At 33.8% G+C, this 16,805-nt stretch overlaps 1 protein-coding gene across 2 annotated transcripts in view; it reads right to left on the bottom strand.

The window, feature by feature from the left end:
- Window positions 1-16,805, bottom strand: part of ROCK2 (Rho associated coiled-coil containing protein kinase 2) — a 97,403-nt gene that overhangs the window by 10,229 nt on the left and 70,369 nt on the right. For both annotated transcript variants that reach the window (XM_058802903.1, XM_058802904.1), the window contains exons 9-28: window positions 16,152-16,311; window positions 15,500-15,563; window positions 13,666-13,745; window positions 13,221-13,269; window positions 12,358-12,493; window positions 12,138-12,229; window positions 11,642-11,888; window positions 11,206-11,312; window positions 10,399-10,558; window positions 9,585-9,745; window positions 9,004-9,188; window positions 7,779-7,848; window positions 6,349-6,452; window positions 6,046-6,232; window positions 5,616-5,709; window positions 5,406-5,500; window positions 4,551-4,730; window positions 4,164-4,332; window positions 1,137-1,207; window positions 86-174 (exon numbers count right to left, since the gene is read on the bottom strand). In XM_058802903.1, coding sequence (XP_058658886.1) covers window positions 86-174; window positions 1,137-1,207; window positions 4,164-4,332; window positions 4,551-4,730; window positions 5,406-5,500; window positions 5,616-5,709; window positions 6,046-6,232; window positions 6,349-6,452; window positions 7,779-7,848; window positions 9,004-9,188; window positions 9,585-9,745; window positions 10,399-10,558; window positions 11,206-11,312; window positions 11,642-11,888; window positions 12,138-12,229; window positions 12,358-12,493; window positions 13,221-13,269; window positions 13,666-13,745; window positions 15,500-15,563; window positions 16,152-16,311 — 2,500 coding nt within the window. The remainder of the gene's footprint in view (window positions 1-85; window positions 175-1,136; window positions 1,208-4,163; window positions 4,333-4,550; window positions 4,731-5,405; window positions 5,501-5,615; window positions 5,710-6,045; window positions 6,233-6,348; window positions 6,453-7,778; window positions 7,849-9,003; window positions 9,189-9,584; window positions 9,746-10,398; window positions 10,559-11,205; window positions 11,313-11,641; window positions 11,889-12,137; window positions 12,230-12,357; window positions 12,494-13,220; window positions 13,270-13,665; window positions 13,746-15,499; window positions 15,564-16,151; window positions 16,312-16,805) is intronic.

The raw sequence follows: 16,805 nt of genomic DNA, 5'->3' as shown, positions 1-16,805 counted from the left end.
ACCTCAAAAAGCCCCTTGGTCACAGATCTTTCCAACAGAGTTCACCTACAGATCAGAAGAAGGAAACACACATGGCAATACTTACTCTATATCCAATACCATATGGGGATTAGATTGCTCTTTATCTTGTTCACTGTCATAGAACAGGATCTTCTTGCTGCTTACAATTACATACTGTTAGGAGAAAAAGGATAAAACATGTTTTAATTCAGCTCATCACAGATGTCAAACATGTCACAACAATTATCTAGCACATATGTTATAGCAATATTTTTCTACAATTTGATTAAATGGTACCTAAGTGGACAGTGGTAGTACCAAGTCCATGCCAAGGAATTCATTGCATAACAAACAAAATTCTGATTACCTGATAAATCAAATTATATTATCAGAATAACTGATTTTAAAACATATTTAAATATTTATGAAGAAACAAAAATGAAGGTCAGGAAGAAAGTAGGATATAAGCTTTTCCTTTCTATTTTATTGATTTAATTTTCACTTGGACTAGTAGAGAGAGTAACTGTCCTCCTGCCTATTTCATGTGTGCAGGTCACAGCTAATAGAGATCATATTTAAAAAGATCACTATTATACTTACCAGAATAGCTAGCAATGTTCAGTAAAAAGCTCATTACCTAAAAGATGTCCTACTGGAAGTATTTTGCCTAGAATTAACTGTAGGGCAGCAGTAAGGAAATTTGTATGAAAATATGTATGTTACATTTTGGACAAAGACTCATCATAGAGGTTACTGAGAAGCAGTAAACAAATGAAGGCTGCACAAAGAGGAGGAGTAGGTTTTAGTATTTAACTCCTAAATAAAGAAATTGTCAAGAGCATCTGTTTCCAGACTCTGCCTAAATCCAGCTGTGTAATACTGATGGGAATGCTCATGGCATGTAAAAACATCTGAAGATCATGAATGACTGCTCTCACCTCTGGCTATACAAAGAGGTGTCTTAAATTATTGCAATTGTCTTAAGCTGCTCCTCTCAGATGTAACTATATCAGTTAACACATTTTATACATTTAAGTAAGGAGAGAAAACATAGAAAAACTGAAGAGTTGAAAACCTACAGTAAGTTTAAAGTTGAACCTATGCATGAAACAAAATAATATATCTAGTTTTCTTACCTTTTTAACCCATCCAAATTTTTTAGTGTTATTTCTAACAGGCATTGATAGCCAGCCTTCCAATCTTGATTCTGAAAAAGATACGTATTAAAGAACAGACAAAAAAAAAAAAAATTGAGACTACTGTGCATTTTAGAAGTTATTGAACATCAATAATAAAGCAAGAGAGCAAACATGAGAAGATGAACTATTTAACAGTTTAGATCTTGCCAAGTTTATCATGGTAAATGCTCAGGAATACATTAAATAATGAACCATTGAATACAGCCAATAACCAGCAATGCAATCACAAAGTAGTAGGAGGAGGAAGGGAAAGAACAAACTTGCAATTATAGCACACACATTCCCTTTAGTAATTTTTTCATGTCTTAAAAGCCTTATGTCTATTGACCATTACCTTTTACAACAGCACTTAAAGATATTAGTACAGACCACACAACATTCAATCCAAGACCAAAAAAAAGGCAAATTATCACCACAAATAATCTATATAAGCCATATGGGGGGAAATGTCAGTTTAGTATTCTAATTCATACTTTTTGGTCTCTAAATTTTTCTTTTCTCTAATTCTGCCTGTATCTCCTGGGCTTTCTGATCCAAAAGAAGTAATTTTTAGCTAACTTTTGGGCCTTGCCTGAATTCAACTGCCCTTTCACACACTTGCAGTATTTTATATTACACTGGCACATTTGTCAGGTTTGATTTATCCATAGTATTGAGAGCTCAGCTGTGGTTTGACACACACATTTCAGCAGCCACCAAAAGCTCAACAGGATCACACTTTCCCAGTGCTTGGTAATACACAGGATCACATACCCTTCCACCCTATTTTTGTAGCTGCACGTACCACAAGTGTTTCTTCTCCCTATGCTTTATTAAGGGGAACTACTTAATTGCAATAATATTTTTCTAATGAGTTTCCTACCCTAGCAGATAACCTCCACTACTGCTGAGGAACCTCCGAGTCAAAAACAGTGAAGTGTTAAGCATTAATAAAGACAAAACCATGGAACCAGCAGAAACATACTCAAAAATTACCAAAACTATTTTTCTTCTTATCAGAGGGCATTTGCATGTTCCTGCCCATGTTTAACACCGTGTAACAAATAATTACTAGATATTAATAGAATTCTTTTTGTGTTAGAGAGACTTAAAGCAAGATACACAGATACACACTGTCTCCAATGTTTATTGCCCTACAAGCAATGCTGTTGAAGACCTATTTTAATAAACATATCAAGTACATGAAACAGTTCTGTAACATTTGTTTTGCCTCATACCTGCCACCTTATATTGTTCCTTTCAACTACACTTCATAGAAAGTGTAATAAGCATAAGGTTGATACAAAAAATAGTCTACCCCATATCCAGGAAGCAGAAGTAGAGCAAAAAAAATCCATATTTCTCGTATTTCCTCAAATATTATTTGCTTATTTTTCTCTGTAACTTGTAATACAGATTAAATTAGACAAAATGGACAGCTTCTCATTATAGTTTTTCAATTCTGGTATCCATTCAATACTAACAGATCAGAAAAAGGGCAGAATATTCCAAACTTCTCAAAATACATGCTAATAAACACTAGGACACTATCCTACCTCAAATATTTTGTAATTATGTCAGCAAAAAATCTTAGCTAAGATTTTTACTTTAGAACAAAACAAATCCATGCACATACCACAACAGCAGCTAACAAGGAAAAAATACATATGTATGTAAGCTTTCATTAGAAGCTTCAAAGCAAAAACCAGAGAATGAGGAAAATAGAGGAAATAGAGGAAATTCTTTACTGTAGTTTGATGAAGTAATGTCAAAATACCAAAAGAGGTCCTACCACCTTGAGTGGAAAGGTATTCACACTTTAAAGGAATCTCATGTGAAATAGAGACATTTGAATGCAATAAAAAAACCACCCTTAACATTAACACTAAACAAAAGCTTTGTTAAAAGGGTGTATGTATAGTCACATAAAATGAATATAGAATTAATAAAACAGAGCCTTATCACTCATAATATACTTTTAAGACAAAACAATGTAATATTCAGGACAATGAATTTCTACAAGAAAATGATATATGTTTAGATGCGAGCCATTAGATATTTCCACACTTCACTTAAACACCAAGATTTGACCTTTTGGTGTTCAGTACCTTAGGGTCATACAGAGAGCTGCAGATACTGTGTAGAGCTATCTTGAAAACAAGCCATAAGGCTAATTTATTCAATGACTCAATAAAAATGGTGGGTTTGTAACTGTCAGCATGCATTTGCAAACATTTAGAGAAAACAGGCCAGTTGTTTGTTCATGCAAACTTTCTCATGTCTTTGATGGCAATGTTTACTGCTGCTGCAGCATGTTATCTGCCAGATTTGGTTTATGAGTCTTTCATTATGTATTAATAGTGTTAGTTCTGAACCAAAAAACAACACAATAAGAACAAAACCAAACAGTTCTCAGGGGTGTCACCTGTGCTATCAACTTCTGCAGGGCTGTGGGAACAAGACAAAGGCTCTTCCTCTGAGTCAGAATCGGAATCAAGAAGCATGCGAGAACTGGAAGGCTTAGTGGCAATACTGACAGAGGTAGAAGAGTGCTGATAGGTAAAGGACATGGATTCCATAGTGTGGGATTGAGTGATATGGACTAAACATAAAGCATAAAGGAGGAAAAGTAGAAAAGAAGTCAAAATAGAATCGCTAAAGAGAGTATTAGTTTTACATTTCATCACATACACACAATAATTGCAAAGTAACCACCAAAATAAAGTGAAAAAAAATTTAGTTCTAATGGAGAAAAACAGAATTTTAAAAAAATTTCTTTAAATAAATATAAGGTGAAGTATTACAACAGACAGATTTAGTTAGCAGGTGAGCAAGTGATCACTGTCAAAGGATTGGTAAGATAGTAGAAATAGATGAAGATGAGAATCACAGAATCTTCAGACCATCAATTTAATACTCCGGTATCTATGGAAAAACACTGGTATGAACCTAGTTAATGCAGAAATATTAACAAAATTAACATACCAGGGAATCCATCATCTGCCTCAGCCTCTCCAGGCCCACTGCCTATGCTACTGTTGTCCAGCCCAATGTGCAGTGACTGCAGCTGGGAGCGAAGCTGTTCAATGTCACTGTCTTTGCTGTCCAGAGTCATCTGCAGCTCAATCCGTATCTGACTCTCTTCTGCTATTTGCTGCAGGGATAAATTGCAAGATTTCCTATTATCACAATATTTGGTTACTCAGAGAAAATTATGCAGAATTTCTAGCCAATCTCAATATACATTCTGTGTATTTCTTCTGGTTGGGGAAATTCAAAAATAGAGACTGGATATGCTACCTTAAAGTCTGTATCAATAGTAAGACTTTACAGAAAAATACTCAAATGTTTATATTTACAAAAGTATCTTACTGCCTGCATTTCATTTATTTCTTTCTGATACTTGATCATCATCTGGGTTAACTTTTCTCGTTCAGACTTCAGTTCCATATGCAGCTTCCTATTTTCCTTTTCCTTCCGCCGTACATCTGTGTCAGCTCCACGTTTGACTGGACCCTTGCGATTCATGATTTCAGCCAATTTATTCACAGCCTTCCCATGGGAAAGAAAAAAGTGACAAAAACCACACTAATAAATACATAGAGTTAAGTTGTGAAGAATTAAGTCTTCTCTCCATCTATAACCAAGCACTTCTAACTATAAATTAAGATCTCTACAATCCAATATTACAAGCTTGCTTTAATTCAATGTATTACACAAAATATAAAAGAAGGTAATGATGTCCTTTTTACTTGAAGCAAGCATTAGCTGTGTGAGCACTTTCACTCATTTAAAGAATCCCTTCCATTTTCACTACATAGACTCAAAATATGTCTTTGTATTAAAATGCCACTTGTTCTAAAAAACAATTTAGATTAAAATCAGAAATATAAAATTATATATAAATATATATCTGATTAAAATCAGATATATAAATCAAGATTGAAACCAGTAACATATCAAACCATTTGAAGGAAATGAAGGCTTCTGCTGGTCGAATACATCTGGATTAGAAGTTCCTCTATTATGAATCATAAGGATTCAGTTTTACTACACTGAAAGTCTACTTAGAAGAAGGGGGAAAAAACCCCAACATATTTTCTTTCAGAGCAAAAACAAATAAAGCAATACTGGTATATATCAACAGTTTATAAAGCAAAGTATTCTATTAAAAATTATTTGATTCATGAACATTGTGTCTACATGCATTTGAATATATTTGCTTACCTGGGTTTTTAATGTTCTTTCATTCAACAACTGTTTCTCAAATTGTGCTTTAATATTTCCTACATTTGCTTCTTCTTCTTTAAGCTTTGTAATTTCTGTAGCAAGATAATTAAAAGAAAATCTATGAAAACTCATGACAAATGCATGTAGTACTATTAAAGAACAAACCTAGTTTCAATTTAAATCCCATTTGTTTCAGAGATTACGTACGTTCTTGTGCCTCCTTCAGTTTATTGTTTAGTTCTTCTTTCTCATTAGCAAGGTTAGCCACATCACTAGTTAGTGTCCTATTTGCTTCCTCCAACTAAAAAAAAACAAAGGACGTGTGAACATGTAACAAATCTCATTTGGCAAACAAAGCAGCATTACAAGACAGAAGAAAATGCTGCAGAGTGAGACCAGGATAAGGAAAAGAGGCCTTGCTGTAAGAGGGGTAGGGGCACAAAAGAAAGAATGGTCAGAGAAATGCATGGAAGAAACATAGTAAGAGATTCTTGAATTTCAATCATAAGAAAGAAATATTTTCCAAAGATTAGATATACTTGTATATCTCTAAATCTGCCAAAGAGCAATGGATAACTCAAACTGCAAATAAAGCTCATGTACAATGTCTACCAAAATTACAGATCATGTAACTCACTGAAGCTATGGTGGCATCTTTCTCAGTAAGTTCCTGTTTATGCCTCGCCATCATCTCTTTAATCTCCAGCTCTTTCATAATCTTCTCTTTTTCCAAATCAGAGTACTGTTCTTCAGCAATGGAACGGGCAAGCTGTTCTGAATCTGCTTTTGTCAAAGTAATCTCTAGCTGAGCAGCCAAGGAATCTCTGCAAATTATTGATATTTACTTTTAACTTTAAAATGGGTAGGTTAGGAAGGAAAGAAAACAACAAAAAGCCATCCTGATCTTTTATGTATTAGCAGTCCAACCAGCCAAACCTACCTCTCATCCTGTAACTCTTGTATCTTCTGCTGCATTTCTTTACAAATTTTGGTCTTTTCCTCACATTCTTCTTTAAGTTCTCGAACTTGTGTCTTATAAAGAGTCTAGAATTTAAAGTTGGAAAGAAAATTATGTGATTTCTATACTCTTGAAGGTCCACAAAATTTATACAAGTTGACATGGTATGCAGTTCCTTCATCACACTAATTAGAGTGTAATTGTGCAATGCCATCTTGAAACTTGTCTAAATATCATCATCATTCACAAATGTGCTTTGGTTATTTTACTTTGTTGTTTTTCCTTTTTTAATTTATATATTTGTGAATGGGTAGATGCATGATTTACATTTTCTTTGTTTGTATACATACTTCTAAAGATACTCTAAATGTGAAAATCATTATTTTGTATAAAATCAGAAATATCAGAAGCAGAGAAAATAATTAATTTATTTTTCTCTGCTATTTTAAATCTTTATCTCATGTAATTAGGCATGTGGAGTTTAGATTCTAATCATACAAATCCATAAAACCAATATGACAGTTAAAGAACAAAAAGAAATACAGGAATAAGGGAAAACCAATTAGAAAATAATTTGAAATTAAAAAATTTCACAGAATCAATATAAATTTAGAACTCTGAAGAAAATGAAAGAAACATTATATTGCTCTGTCCATTCAAATGACTGACTACAGGTCAAGTAACAGATGACCCTAAGTGTACTTACTGCAGGGATTTCAACACAGGTTGTCTCTCTGGCCCATCTACAGCAGTCAACTGTCCTCAATTCTCCCTTTCTTTCCTTTAACATGTGTAACATTTTAATCTATAAAACTTTAGGTAGGCCTCCTCCTCACTCACCTAAATCCACAAGGAAATCTTAATTTTCCATTAATATTGAAAGAAGCCTTTTGGCATCTCATGCAGTGACTGTCTGTGCACTGTTAATAAAAATTGACCTCCACATGCCAGTGATGATGTTTTAAGTCTGCTACCTATTTATTCTGGTGCACCTTGCCACAATAAATGAAAAACTCCCAACAGATCACTACCAAGTTTGGTCGTAATGCAAAATTTCCTTCTGAGCTGTAGATGCACATGTATTGTCACATCACATGAGAATACAACTCTTCTCTACCATACAGCATGGAAAAGGCTTAAAACATGCACAAGATTATTCACATTGTGGAAAAATGAGCTGCTTCACTCCTCCCTCTGAACTCCCCTACAAAGCTGCGACATTTCTCAACATAAGCTCTTTTGTGCTGCTCACTAATCAAGATCAAGGCAGCAGACAACACTGGAGACAGGCACAAGAAAAACAAGTAGCTTTGGGTTAGAGATGTGAAATGTCTGATAGCTGAAGGGGAAGAAGAAAAGCTAACATACTCAGTAAACAGATTAATATTAAAAAAAAGCAGCATAAAACATACTGAGAAATATTGCTCGGCTTCGAGCTGGTCTTGAAGCTCTTTCATTTGTCCATCTGCATCTTGACGTTCCCTAGAAAGGAAGAACATGCTTTAGAGATATGAAGATATTCCAAAGCAGCAAACAGAAAAGACAGCAATCACACTCTTGAGATCTCCAGCAATTTTTTGATCTAAGTATCATCAGCTATTAAACCTGAAGCTTCCTCTGGGTACCAGCTCTCTTTTTCACTTGTACAGCTGAGAATACTGCACTAATAACAAGTCAGTTTAATGCTAACACACTAACTACAACAGTGTCACAAAGTTTAACTGGTAAGAGACACTGATGAAGTAAACAGCCATTAACAGAATCTTATTTCCATGTAAAATGTCACTGATCTGACTGGTTGTTTTAGGTCTCTTGTTTGCTAGAGCACAGTGTGTGAACGTCTGTATTCCTTGACATGCATATTTTCTTGAATTAATCTGTTATTTAAACAAGTCAGTTCCATAACAACAGAAATGTAGCAGAAAAGACTTCTGCCAGTGTTCCACATTATGGCCACCTTCTACATGACTAAATGTATCTTGCTGACAGAAAGGCAAAGCACAGGGAGATAAAACACGCAACACCATAAAGGAGGTAGGATTGAGATTCATCTGATACACATGGTAATCTGGTCTTTTCATTCACAAGAAAGTTTTTTATGTAAAAAAAAAAATTCTTTCTTTCCTTACTTCCTATCAGGTGCCAATGCTACTTGTAAAACCTTGAAGAACTCCTGACTGAAGGTCCAACAGATGTGTTATCTATAGTACTAGATATTTCCAATGGTTATGCTTCATAGCTCTGTAGCAGTATTCATTTCCAACTCTGATAAGCTCTCCTAGACTAATAATTCCAGTAACTTCCCTCTTCACCGAAGTCCTACATCATTAAAAAAAGTACCTAGACCTTCAGTTAAATAATTGTTTCTCTGAAATTTTCAGACTTATATTTAAGCTGTGTTTTCTAAGATTTTCAGGATAACAAACATCTTTTAATACAAACCTATACATCACTGAATCACTAGGGCAAGTCACATTTAGAGTCACTGTAAATCATTTTGAAGAACAATTAGGTTTTGCACTGTAGCACAGCATATTCTTTGCAGCAATTTTTAAAAATAAATTTTGCTCCTAGCTTTTGTTCCAAAAATATTTCAAATCAGTAATATGACTAAAACATATAGAGCAACTTGCATACTTGCGGAGTTCATTGTTTTGTTTTTCCAGACTTAATTTGATTTCCTGAAGGTGGTTATTCTCCTGTTTTAACTGCTTCTCCGACATCCTCAAGGTGTTGACCTGCTGTGTTTGCATCTTGAGGTCATTTTGAGTGAGACAGCGCTTCTGTGTTTCTTGCTCTATTTTTAATGTCAAGTTTTTTACCTGAAAAAGAAGCAGAAACCTGTGAATTTTACAGATCTACACAGGAAAACAACATTTAAACAGTCTCTAATTGACTTCCTTTACATCTCTTGGTGAATCAAAGCTGCTTCCTGAATAAAAGCATTAGCACACATTAAATTACCTAGTTTTTCCATGTCAATCTCACAGCATTTACCACTATAGAGAACAAACCTTTTAACATGAATAATGCTGAAATATATCAGAAAATGACACCACATTCCATGAAGTAAACTTTTCAAAGTTTCAAAGGCAGAGAAGGAAAACTTTGTTGCCATTTTCATTCACAAATATTCCTAAATACAGCTATAACAGGAAAAATAACAGGACATTGAAACCAAGGTTTGGCTCAAGACTTCTTTTGCCAGTGCTCCTTACATCTTCACTCAGTATATCCTTTTGCCGAAGGAGCTCATTTATCTTCTGCTGTGACTGTTTGAGATCACAGTCCAACATGGAGCGCTGCTTCTCAGCTTCCAACAGCCGGTTTTCTACTTTCTGCTTTAAAGCTCTCTCTTCCAAAAGTTTCTTTTCCATTTCTGTGAAGTAGAAGTGATATCAGTGAAGTGTAAACAGCATATTTTGGAGGCCAAAGGGAAGAGGATGTCTACCGTGTACTAACAATAAGCTACATGTTTTTCCTTTTAAAACTGAAGAGAAAGACTACTTAGAAGTGATTAATTAATACACGCCCAGAGGATGCTTTTTCAAGCATTTCTGACAGAGCTGTTTCCTACTTTTGAGCTTGTAGATAACTTCCAGTTTATTTGCAACACCTCTGAGATGAACAAAACGGGTGGAATTTTAAAAATAAAATATTTAAATTTACTGTGCTCTGACTGTGATAGTATAAAATCAAAGAGCTGAAGCTGTTTAGGAACCTGATATGCCAAGTGAATCAGCCATTATTACTGAATCATTCTTGCTTCTTTTGAAGATCTGCATGATCAAATTTTTTGTGAATGCTCTGCAATTGGAAAGACAGGATCTGTAGGTAGCTTTTTAATTAGCTGCAACAAACACAAGCCATTTAATTCAAAAGTAAGAGCTATCTTCTGGATTTTTTTGGCAATTATCCCTTCCTTCAGGATATTTCAGTTGTCATGAGATGCACCAGAATATGCACAGTGACATTAGATTATCTACTTTGTACAATTCACACCTAAGTCCAACTGTGATGTCAAATACATACCTTTCATGGCTTCAGACTTTGCTTCCTCTATAGACTCATAGATCTTATTTTTGTCTGCTAATCGTGCTTTTGTGGCTTTATGTTCAGCTTCTTCTTGTTCAAGGTTCTGCTGCATAACTTTAAATTTATATGTCATATCTATTTCCATGTTGCTCTTTTCCTGGTAAAGAAAAAATAACATTGAAATAAAACATTAAATACACCAGGTAAGTGGCAGAATTTTGAACAGTAACATGCTGCTTGGAAGGATGCTTGGAGTAGAAGAGAGGAGCTCATGCTAAGGAACTGAGAACCCATTTCCATAAATGTTTTTTTCTGAATGCCAAAGTGCTCTAAAAATGTACAATGACATCCCCAGTTGCAAACAATTACAGAATTACTGCCTTAACAACCAACATTCTGTAGTAACAAGAGCTCAAAGATTAAGTTTATTGAAGAAATTTTTCAAGCCTTTTGCTTCAGTAACCCATTTGTTTAAAAATAGTATTAGCAGTGGCTCTTTTATTTTTGGCAATAATGAGAGTTTAGAAAAACCTTACACATGAAATGAAATGTAGCTACTGTACTGTTAAGGTACACACCACAGTACATAATTAAGTACTTAAGTACTTTAGGAGTAAAATGTACCATGATTATATGGGAAATTGTCTCTTTTCCCCCAATTCTAAAATTGAAAAAAAAAAAAAAAGCTGCAAACAAGGCTTGTTCTTTTGGATAGGTATAGATGCAATGACTCAAATAACAGAAGTACAATTTCAAAAATTCTGTAAGACTGTAACCCCAACATTAATTTAGCAATGCTGTTACCTTTTCTAAATCTGTGAGCTTTTCCTGCAATTGTCTTTTCTCCATTTCCAGTTTGGCTAATGCACTCTTTCCATTTTTCACTTCTTCTTCAAGGCTAGATATTCGACCTTAAAATTACCAAAGTATTAATGAGGCTGTGGCCAGTGTGTGAAAACAAGACTGCATTTCTGTATTTTATCTATTTAGAGATAACATTTTAAAAAATATAACAGCTTCTGATTCTGACTATTAAGAATGTCTCCTTTTGGGGTGATTCTAAAGGTTTTCAATAATGTTTTATAGATGTCACTTACACATTTTTTCTTAAATGCTATTCACATTATGTAACATTTTATAAAACAGCACACTTACCTAGTCACAGTCTTAAACTCAAATAACACCACCCACACCAAAAACAAGAAGCAATCTTAACTTCAGAAAAAATTTGCATAAATACCTTGTAAATCACTGATAATCTCTGATCCATGACTTCTATCTCTCCTTTCTGATTCTAGAGCTGACTGAAGATTGAGATACTCCTTCTCCAGTTTGAGTTTTGCATTCTCTAGCAGGCAGTTCTTATCTTGTAGTTCTCTATTATTAATTTCCAGCTGCTGGATTTGCTTTGTGCTTTCTGTCTGGTTCTTCCTTAACCTGGCTGCAGTATCAGACTCTGACCGCAGCAAAGAATTGGCTTCATCCAACTAAGATTGATAAAAAAATACTTCAGAAACAATTAAAATATATAGCCCACTATTTCTGCTACAGAATACTAGGTTTTATGGATTAAAGAAGTAAGGAGTATATTTTAAGATTACTTTTGAACACCAAAACCTAACAAGAAAGAACAGCTTTTAAAACCCAATTGCACATTTCAAATTCCTCCATTGTTACCAGAATCTGTACTTCAAGCAGTGATTATTTTAAAATATATGTATATAAAGCTGACATACCTGTCTTTGTAGTTGATTGATTTTTTCATTGGATATTTGAGAATTCTGATTCCTCTTTTTTAAATCTTCAAGTTGGTCTTTCAAACTGTTAACTGCAACAAAAACAATTCAACATTGTTAATCGCTGTCATGAAAACACTTCAATTGAAACTATAATTTATTTATTTTAAGTATTAAAAACTCACATCAAAATGGAACCTTCAAGCATGGTTCAACATACCCTCATTTTCCAAATTGCGTTTCTTATCTGCTTCATGTTCTGCTTTCCTCTGGTATTCTGTGTTCTTATGCTGAAGAAGAGCCTTCTCCCTCTCTAACTGTCTGACTGCAGACTCTACATTCTTCCTTGAAGTTATCTGGATATATTTAAAAAAACACACCACTAATTACACACACAGGAGCGGTATTCTTTTACGATAAAAACCCAGCTCATGCACTCAGTTTAGTCTGTAATGGAGGAAGCCAGTCCATCTGCCTGCTGCAAATCCTACGTATCAGAACACGTGGTCAAATCCAGCCTGGGATGTCTATGGCCAGGAGCTTTGCAATTTAAATACTGTTTGATCATCTGAATTTGACAAACCTGGTAGACCTGCCTAAGCAGTCACTCTGGGAGCAGAGAAATATACATGTAAAGGTAAGGTCCTGACATGCACCTGCATGAGCCGTACTTTAAGTTATACACAGCCACATCTAAATTTGTAGAAGCAGTAAAGTGCAAAGCTGGGTAAGAAATAGGGTCCTTTTACTAACACCAAACAATCCAAAGCATGCTTTTCTTCCTCTGGAAACATACCTCTCACACCTTCAGTTTTTAAAATCGGTATTGTGTCATGCTGTCTGCCAACTTAAAAATATGGTGAAAATCTAGTTCTAGAAAGAAACGTGCAGTTCCAGTACAGAAATCATAATGAAAATATTTTAGCAGTGACAACAATTTCATGCTTGTGAACACCAAGAAATCAGCTGGTGTTATTTGCTATAAAATATACAGCTACTCAAAAGCAATTTGCTGTTATTGAAGGGAAAAATCCACACACAAATGATTAAGTTCTAATTCCAGTAAGAAATCTATGGCCTTACCTCTTCATCGAGCTCTTTCGCTATCTTCTCTAAACGAACACTTGTAGACCTAAACAAATTTGAAAAATAATTTTAAACCCTGCTGATAATACAGAAATTAGAATGTTTGGACGTGTTTCACTAATTTTATGTAAGGTGCTTTTGTCTCATTATTTTTATGCAAGATATTCTGTTTTAAGCAAAAACATGAAACCTCAAGGACTGGTGAAATCACTAAACAGTGAGATTCTTATAGGGAGCTAAAGCAAAAAAAACCTCAAGAAACCCCCAAAAAACCACCCCAGTAGTCACAGGAGTAGCAAGAATTAAGCCAGCAACTTACAGTGAGGTCTGCTTGCAGGGTTGGGAATCCCCAAAGTGGATTAAAATGTTTTTAAGCATTCAAAAACAAAAGGTCTAATGAAACATCTTTATAAACACACCAAACATGTTGAAACATTCTCACCTGTACTTCTGTTCTAGTTCATCTTTGGCTTGTAATTCATTACTGAGCTGTTCTTCTAGCTTGCTTAGTTTATTCTGAAACTGTGTAAAATGTCAAAAAAGCATGGCCCATGTATAAAAATACTTTCACAGAAAACAAATGCAATTCAATTAAATAAAAAATAAGGGAAAGTGAGGAAAATTAATTCAATCTTCCAGTATATTATTTTAAAACCATCACTAGAAGGTTACATCTTTACAAGGTATTAATTCCGATAATTTTGAATATATGGATTTATAGCAACAAAATTTGCTGCATACTGAATTGAATTGAACCATCACAGAATTATGTGCCACAGATTGTGAGTCATTAAATTTATATGGGCAAAAAACATTGTTACCCGCCCTTTGTTGTGCTCTGTAGCCAGAGACTTTCCACTGGAGCAGTTGTTTTTGGATAGCATTTTCTAAATGAAATAAAAAAATAAAAAAGGGGTGTATATGACCAAATTAGACAATATTAGATAATATAGCTAAACATGTTCAATGACCTCACATAAAGAAGAATTTCTTAGTCTCATACCTTGGAAGCTAATGAACACTTTGGAAATGCTTTGGTTTGCTTACTAAAATATTTTTGAGAAATAATTGATAGTCCAGTACCCAAATATTAATGAAATAAATTATAAATAATAAATTTTGGATTAATCTCATTATTTCAGGCTTTCAAATGCATTTCTTTTCCTCCCTTCCTCCTCTTCCTCTACCCCCGCAAACAAAAAATGTAAAAACATGGTTTTCCAAAACACTTTATAATTGTTACAATAGAAGATTTCCACAACAGGAACATTGAAAAGGACATCAAAACCGGAGATTTGTTGCTTGAGAAAATACAAATAACATATGTTGTCAGAAGTGAAATGCAAAGTTTTACCATCTGCATTTACAAACACAACATAAAGCAAACATCATGAATGTTACCATATGTATTTTAAACAGCAGTACCATTTCTATTTAAAAGGTGAAGTCTAAAACTATTCATCTATTCATCAATGACAGGAAGGAAGTGGAGTCTCATAAACTTGTGCATTTAAATTTATCTGATCAATACATAATGCATTTCCTTTATGTATTTTTCAAACTTTGAAAAGGAATTGTAAGCATTAAGAAATGTTAACAACATACTATCTACATTTGAATAATACAAATGTTTAAGTAACTTAATGAAGTAAGTATATGAAAATACCATTGCTTTTCCTGTCATGCAAATTTAAATTCATTTGTCAATCTTCAAAAGCTGGATAAACAACCCATATGCTCCAACTGGAGTATGATTTAAACATTCCTTTATCCCTGCAGGTGACAATTTATTTTTTCAAACTCTGAATAAATCAGTCATGAATCATTAATGCAAGTGTGGGACCTTCACAAGAGTAATGCTGTCTGTAGGAAATAGAGCCTCATACATTGGCTTTCCAAACAAATTCTGGATGCAAAAAGAATTTGAGAAAAATCTGTATTCATTTATCTTTATACTACAGTACCTTAACACTTGATTACAACTGTTTCAAAATACAACTGGTTTACTGCTAACAATTTGGTGAATAAACATTAAAGATACTTCACATCTACATAAAATTATGAAGGAATTTTTTTATTCCTTTCATAATTCAGATACTGTACTTACCTCTTTGCTGTCCTGTAAATAGAAAATATCATTTTTATTGAGGATCATTAAAAGACAAAGAGCTCTCCACTAAACTGTTTCAACACTTATTTTAGACTTTGTCTTTTCTTAACAGACTTAACAAAATTAGTTAATCATCCTATTAATACTAAGGAAAAAAGGCACTAACCTCATTTTTACTAGATTGCACAGATTCGTTTTCTCTGCAAGACTGAGAGGAGTCACTTAGCAACCTGTCAAAAACAAAAACAAATCCCTCCAGCTCTTACTCAAGTTTTCAACAACTCTGGCAACCTTGCCATTTTAATCAATTCTCTCAAATCTCAATTTGTCCTATGCTGCTCTCAGAATAAAGCTTGTTTCATTTTGATGTTAGTGCATCTTTCTGATTTGAATTTTCCTTAACAGAATGTTTCCAAAACTACAGCAGCTTGAAATTTTTCAATTAATAGAATTATTTCTTGATTATTTAAGATGAATTCCAGAAAGTTATTATGCTGTGTAAGCTTTCTTCTACAATAACTAATAAAAAGCAATTTTAGAAAAAAATTACCAATCTATCTGAATTTTAACTCTAATTGATTTTTTAAGATATTGCATAATTTTTTGCATATAAAAATACACTGTTTAATCACAGTTGTTGAAATAACTGAAAGAGTAACAAATTATGTTACTCAAACTTTGCATTTTGTATCTTCACAACTGGACATAAATTAATATAATGCAAGGAATAAATGATGTATTTAGAGTGAAAAAAAGATAGAATATAGGAAGAAATGTGCAGGTATGTTTTTAAAAATGCATATTAAAGTATCACATACAAATTGTCTCTGTAATAGGTAAATCCTATGAAAGGCAGCTGGTTTCCCACGAAGGCTTTGGGGATTGGAAAGGTCTCCACGTCTCCCTTGTCGTCCTCAATGTCATCAAAATTACTGCTATCTATATCACTGCTAAGCTCAGGAACAACAGGAGCAGCAGCTATAAAAAGGGGAAAAAAGATGCATTTCACTTCAAGACTCAGTCACTTGCTATATACAGCTATCTCTCTAGTGTTCAAAGACTGTATTATAAGTTGTCCTTAAATAACTTGGAGTTAAATATGTATTAACCAGACAGCAGATCTGGAAATATTACTATGAACAATTTTGTCTAGAGCAATCTATTTTTGCATTTGTTGCCTAATGCATAGACCATCTAGTATGCAAGACATATTTGCTCAGGTAATCACACTTGAGAATATAACTCTAAATACAATAATAATTTTTAAACTTCTTAGTAAATATATAACTTTAGAAGTTATGACAAGCTTCTGAGAACTGACATTCTTTGCTTTTTTACCTAAAGTTATCAGGTTCTCAATACTTTACATGAAAAGCAGTAAAACAAACAACCACTGTCAAACTACTTTCTTAACTACCAGAAGATTAAAAGAAAAATGAAAGAAAAAAAAATACACCTCAAAAGAACAAAAA

This window comes from Ammospiza caudacuta, chromosome 3, assembly GCF_027887145.1.
Source record: "Ammospiza caudacuta isolate bAmmCau1 chromosome 3, bAmmCau1.pri, whole genome shotgun sequence".
NCBI classification, from domain to species: domain Eukaryota; kingdom Metazoa; phylum Chordata; class Aves; order Passeriformes; family Passerellidae; genus Ammospiza; species Ammospiza caudacuta.
The sequence above is the reverse complement of the archived record's forward strand: the minus strand, read 5'-3'. Positions and strand labels throughout refer to the sequence as shown.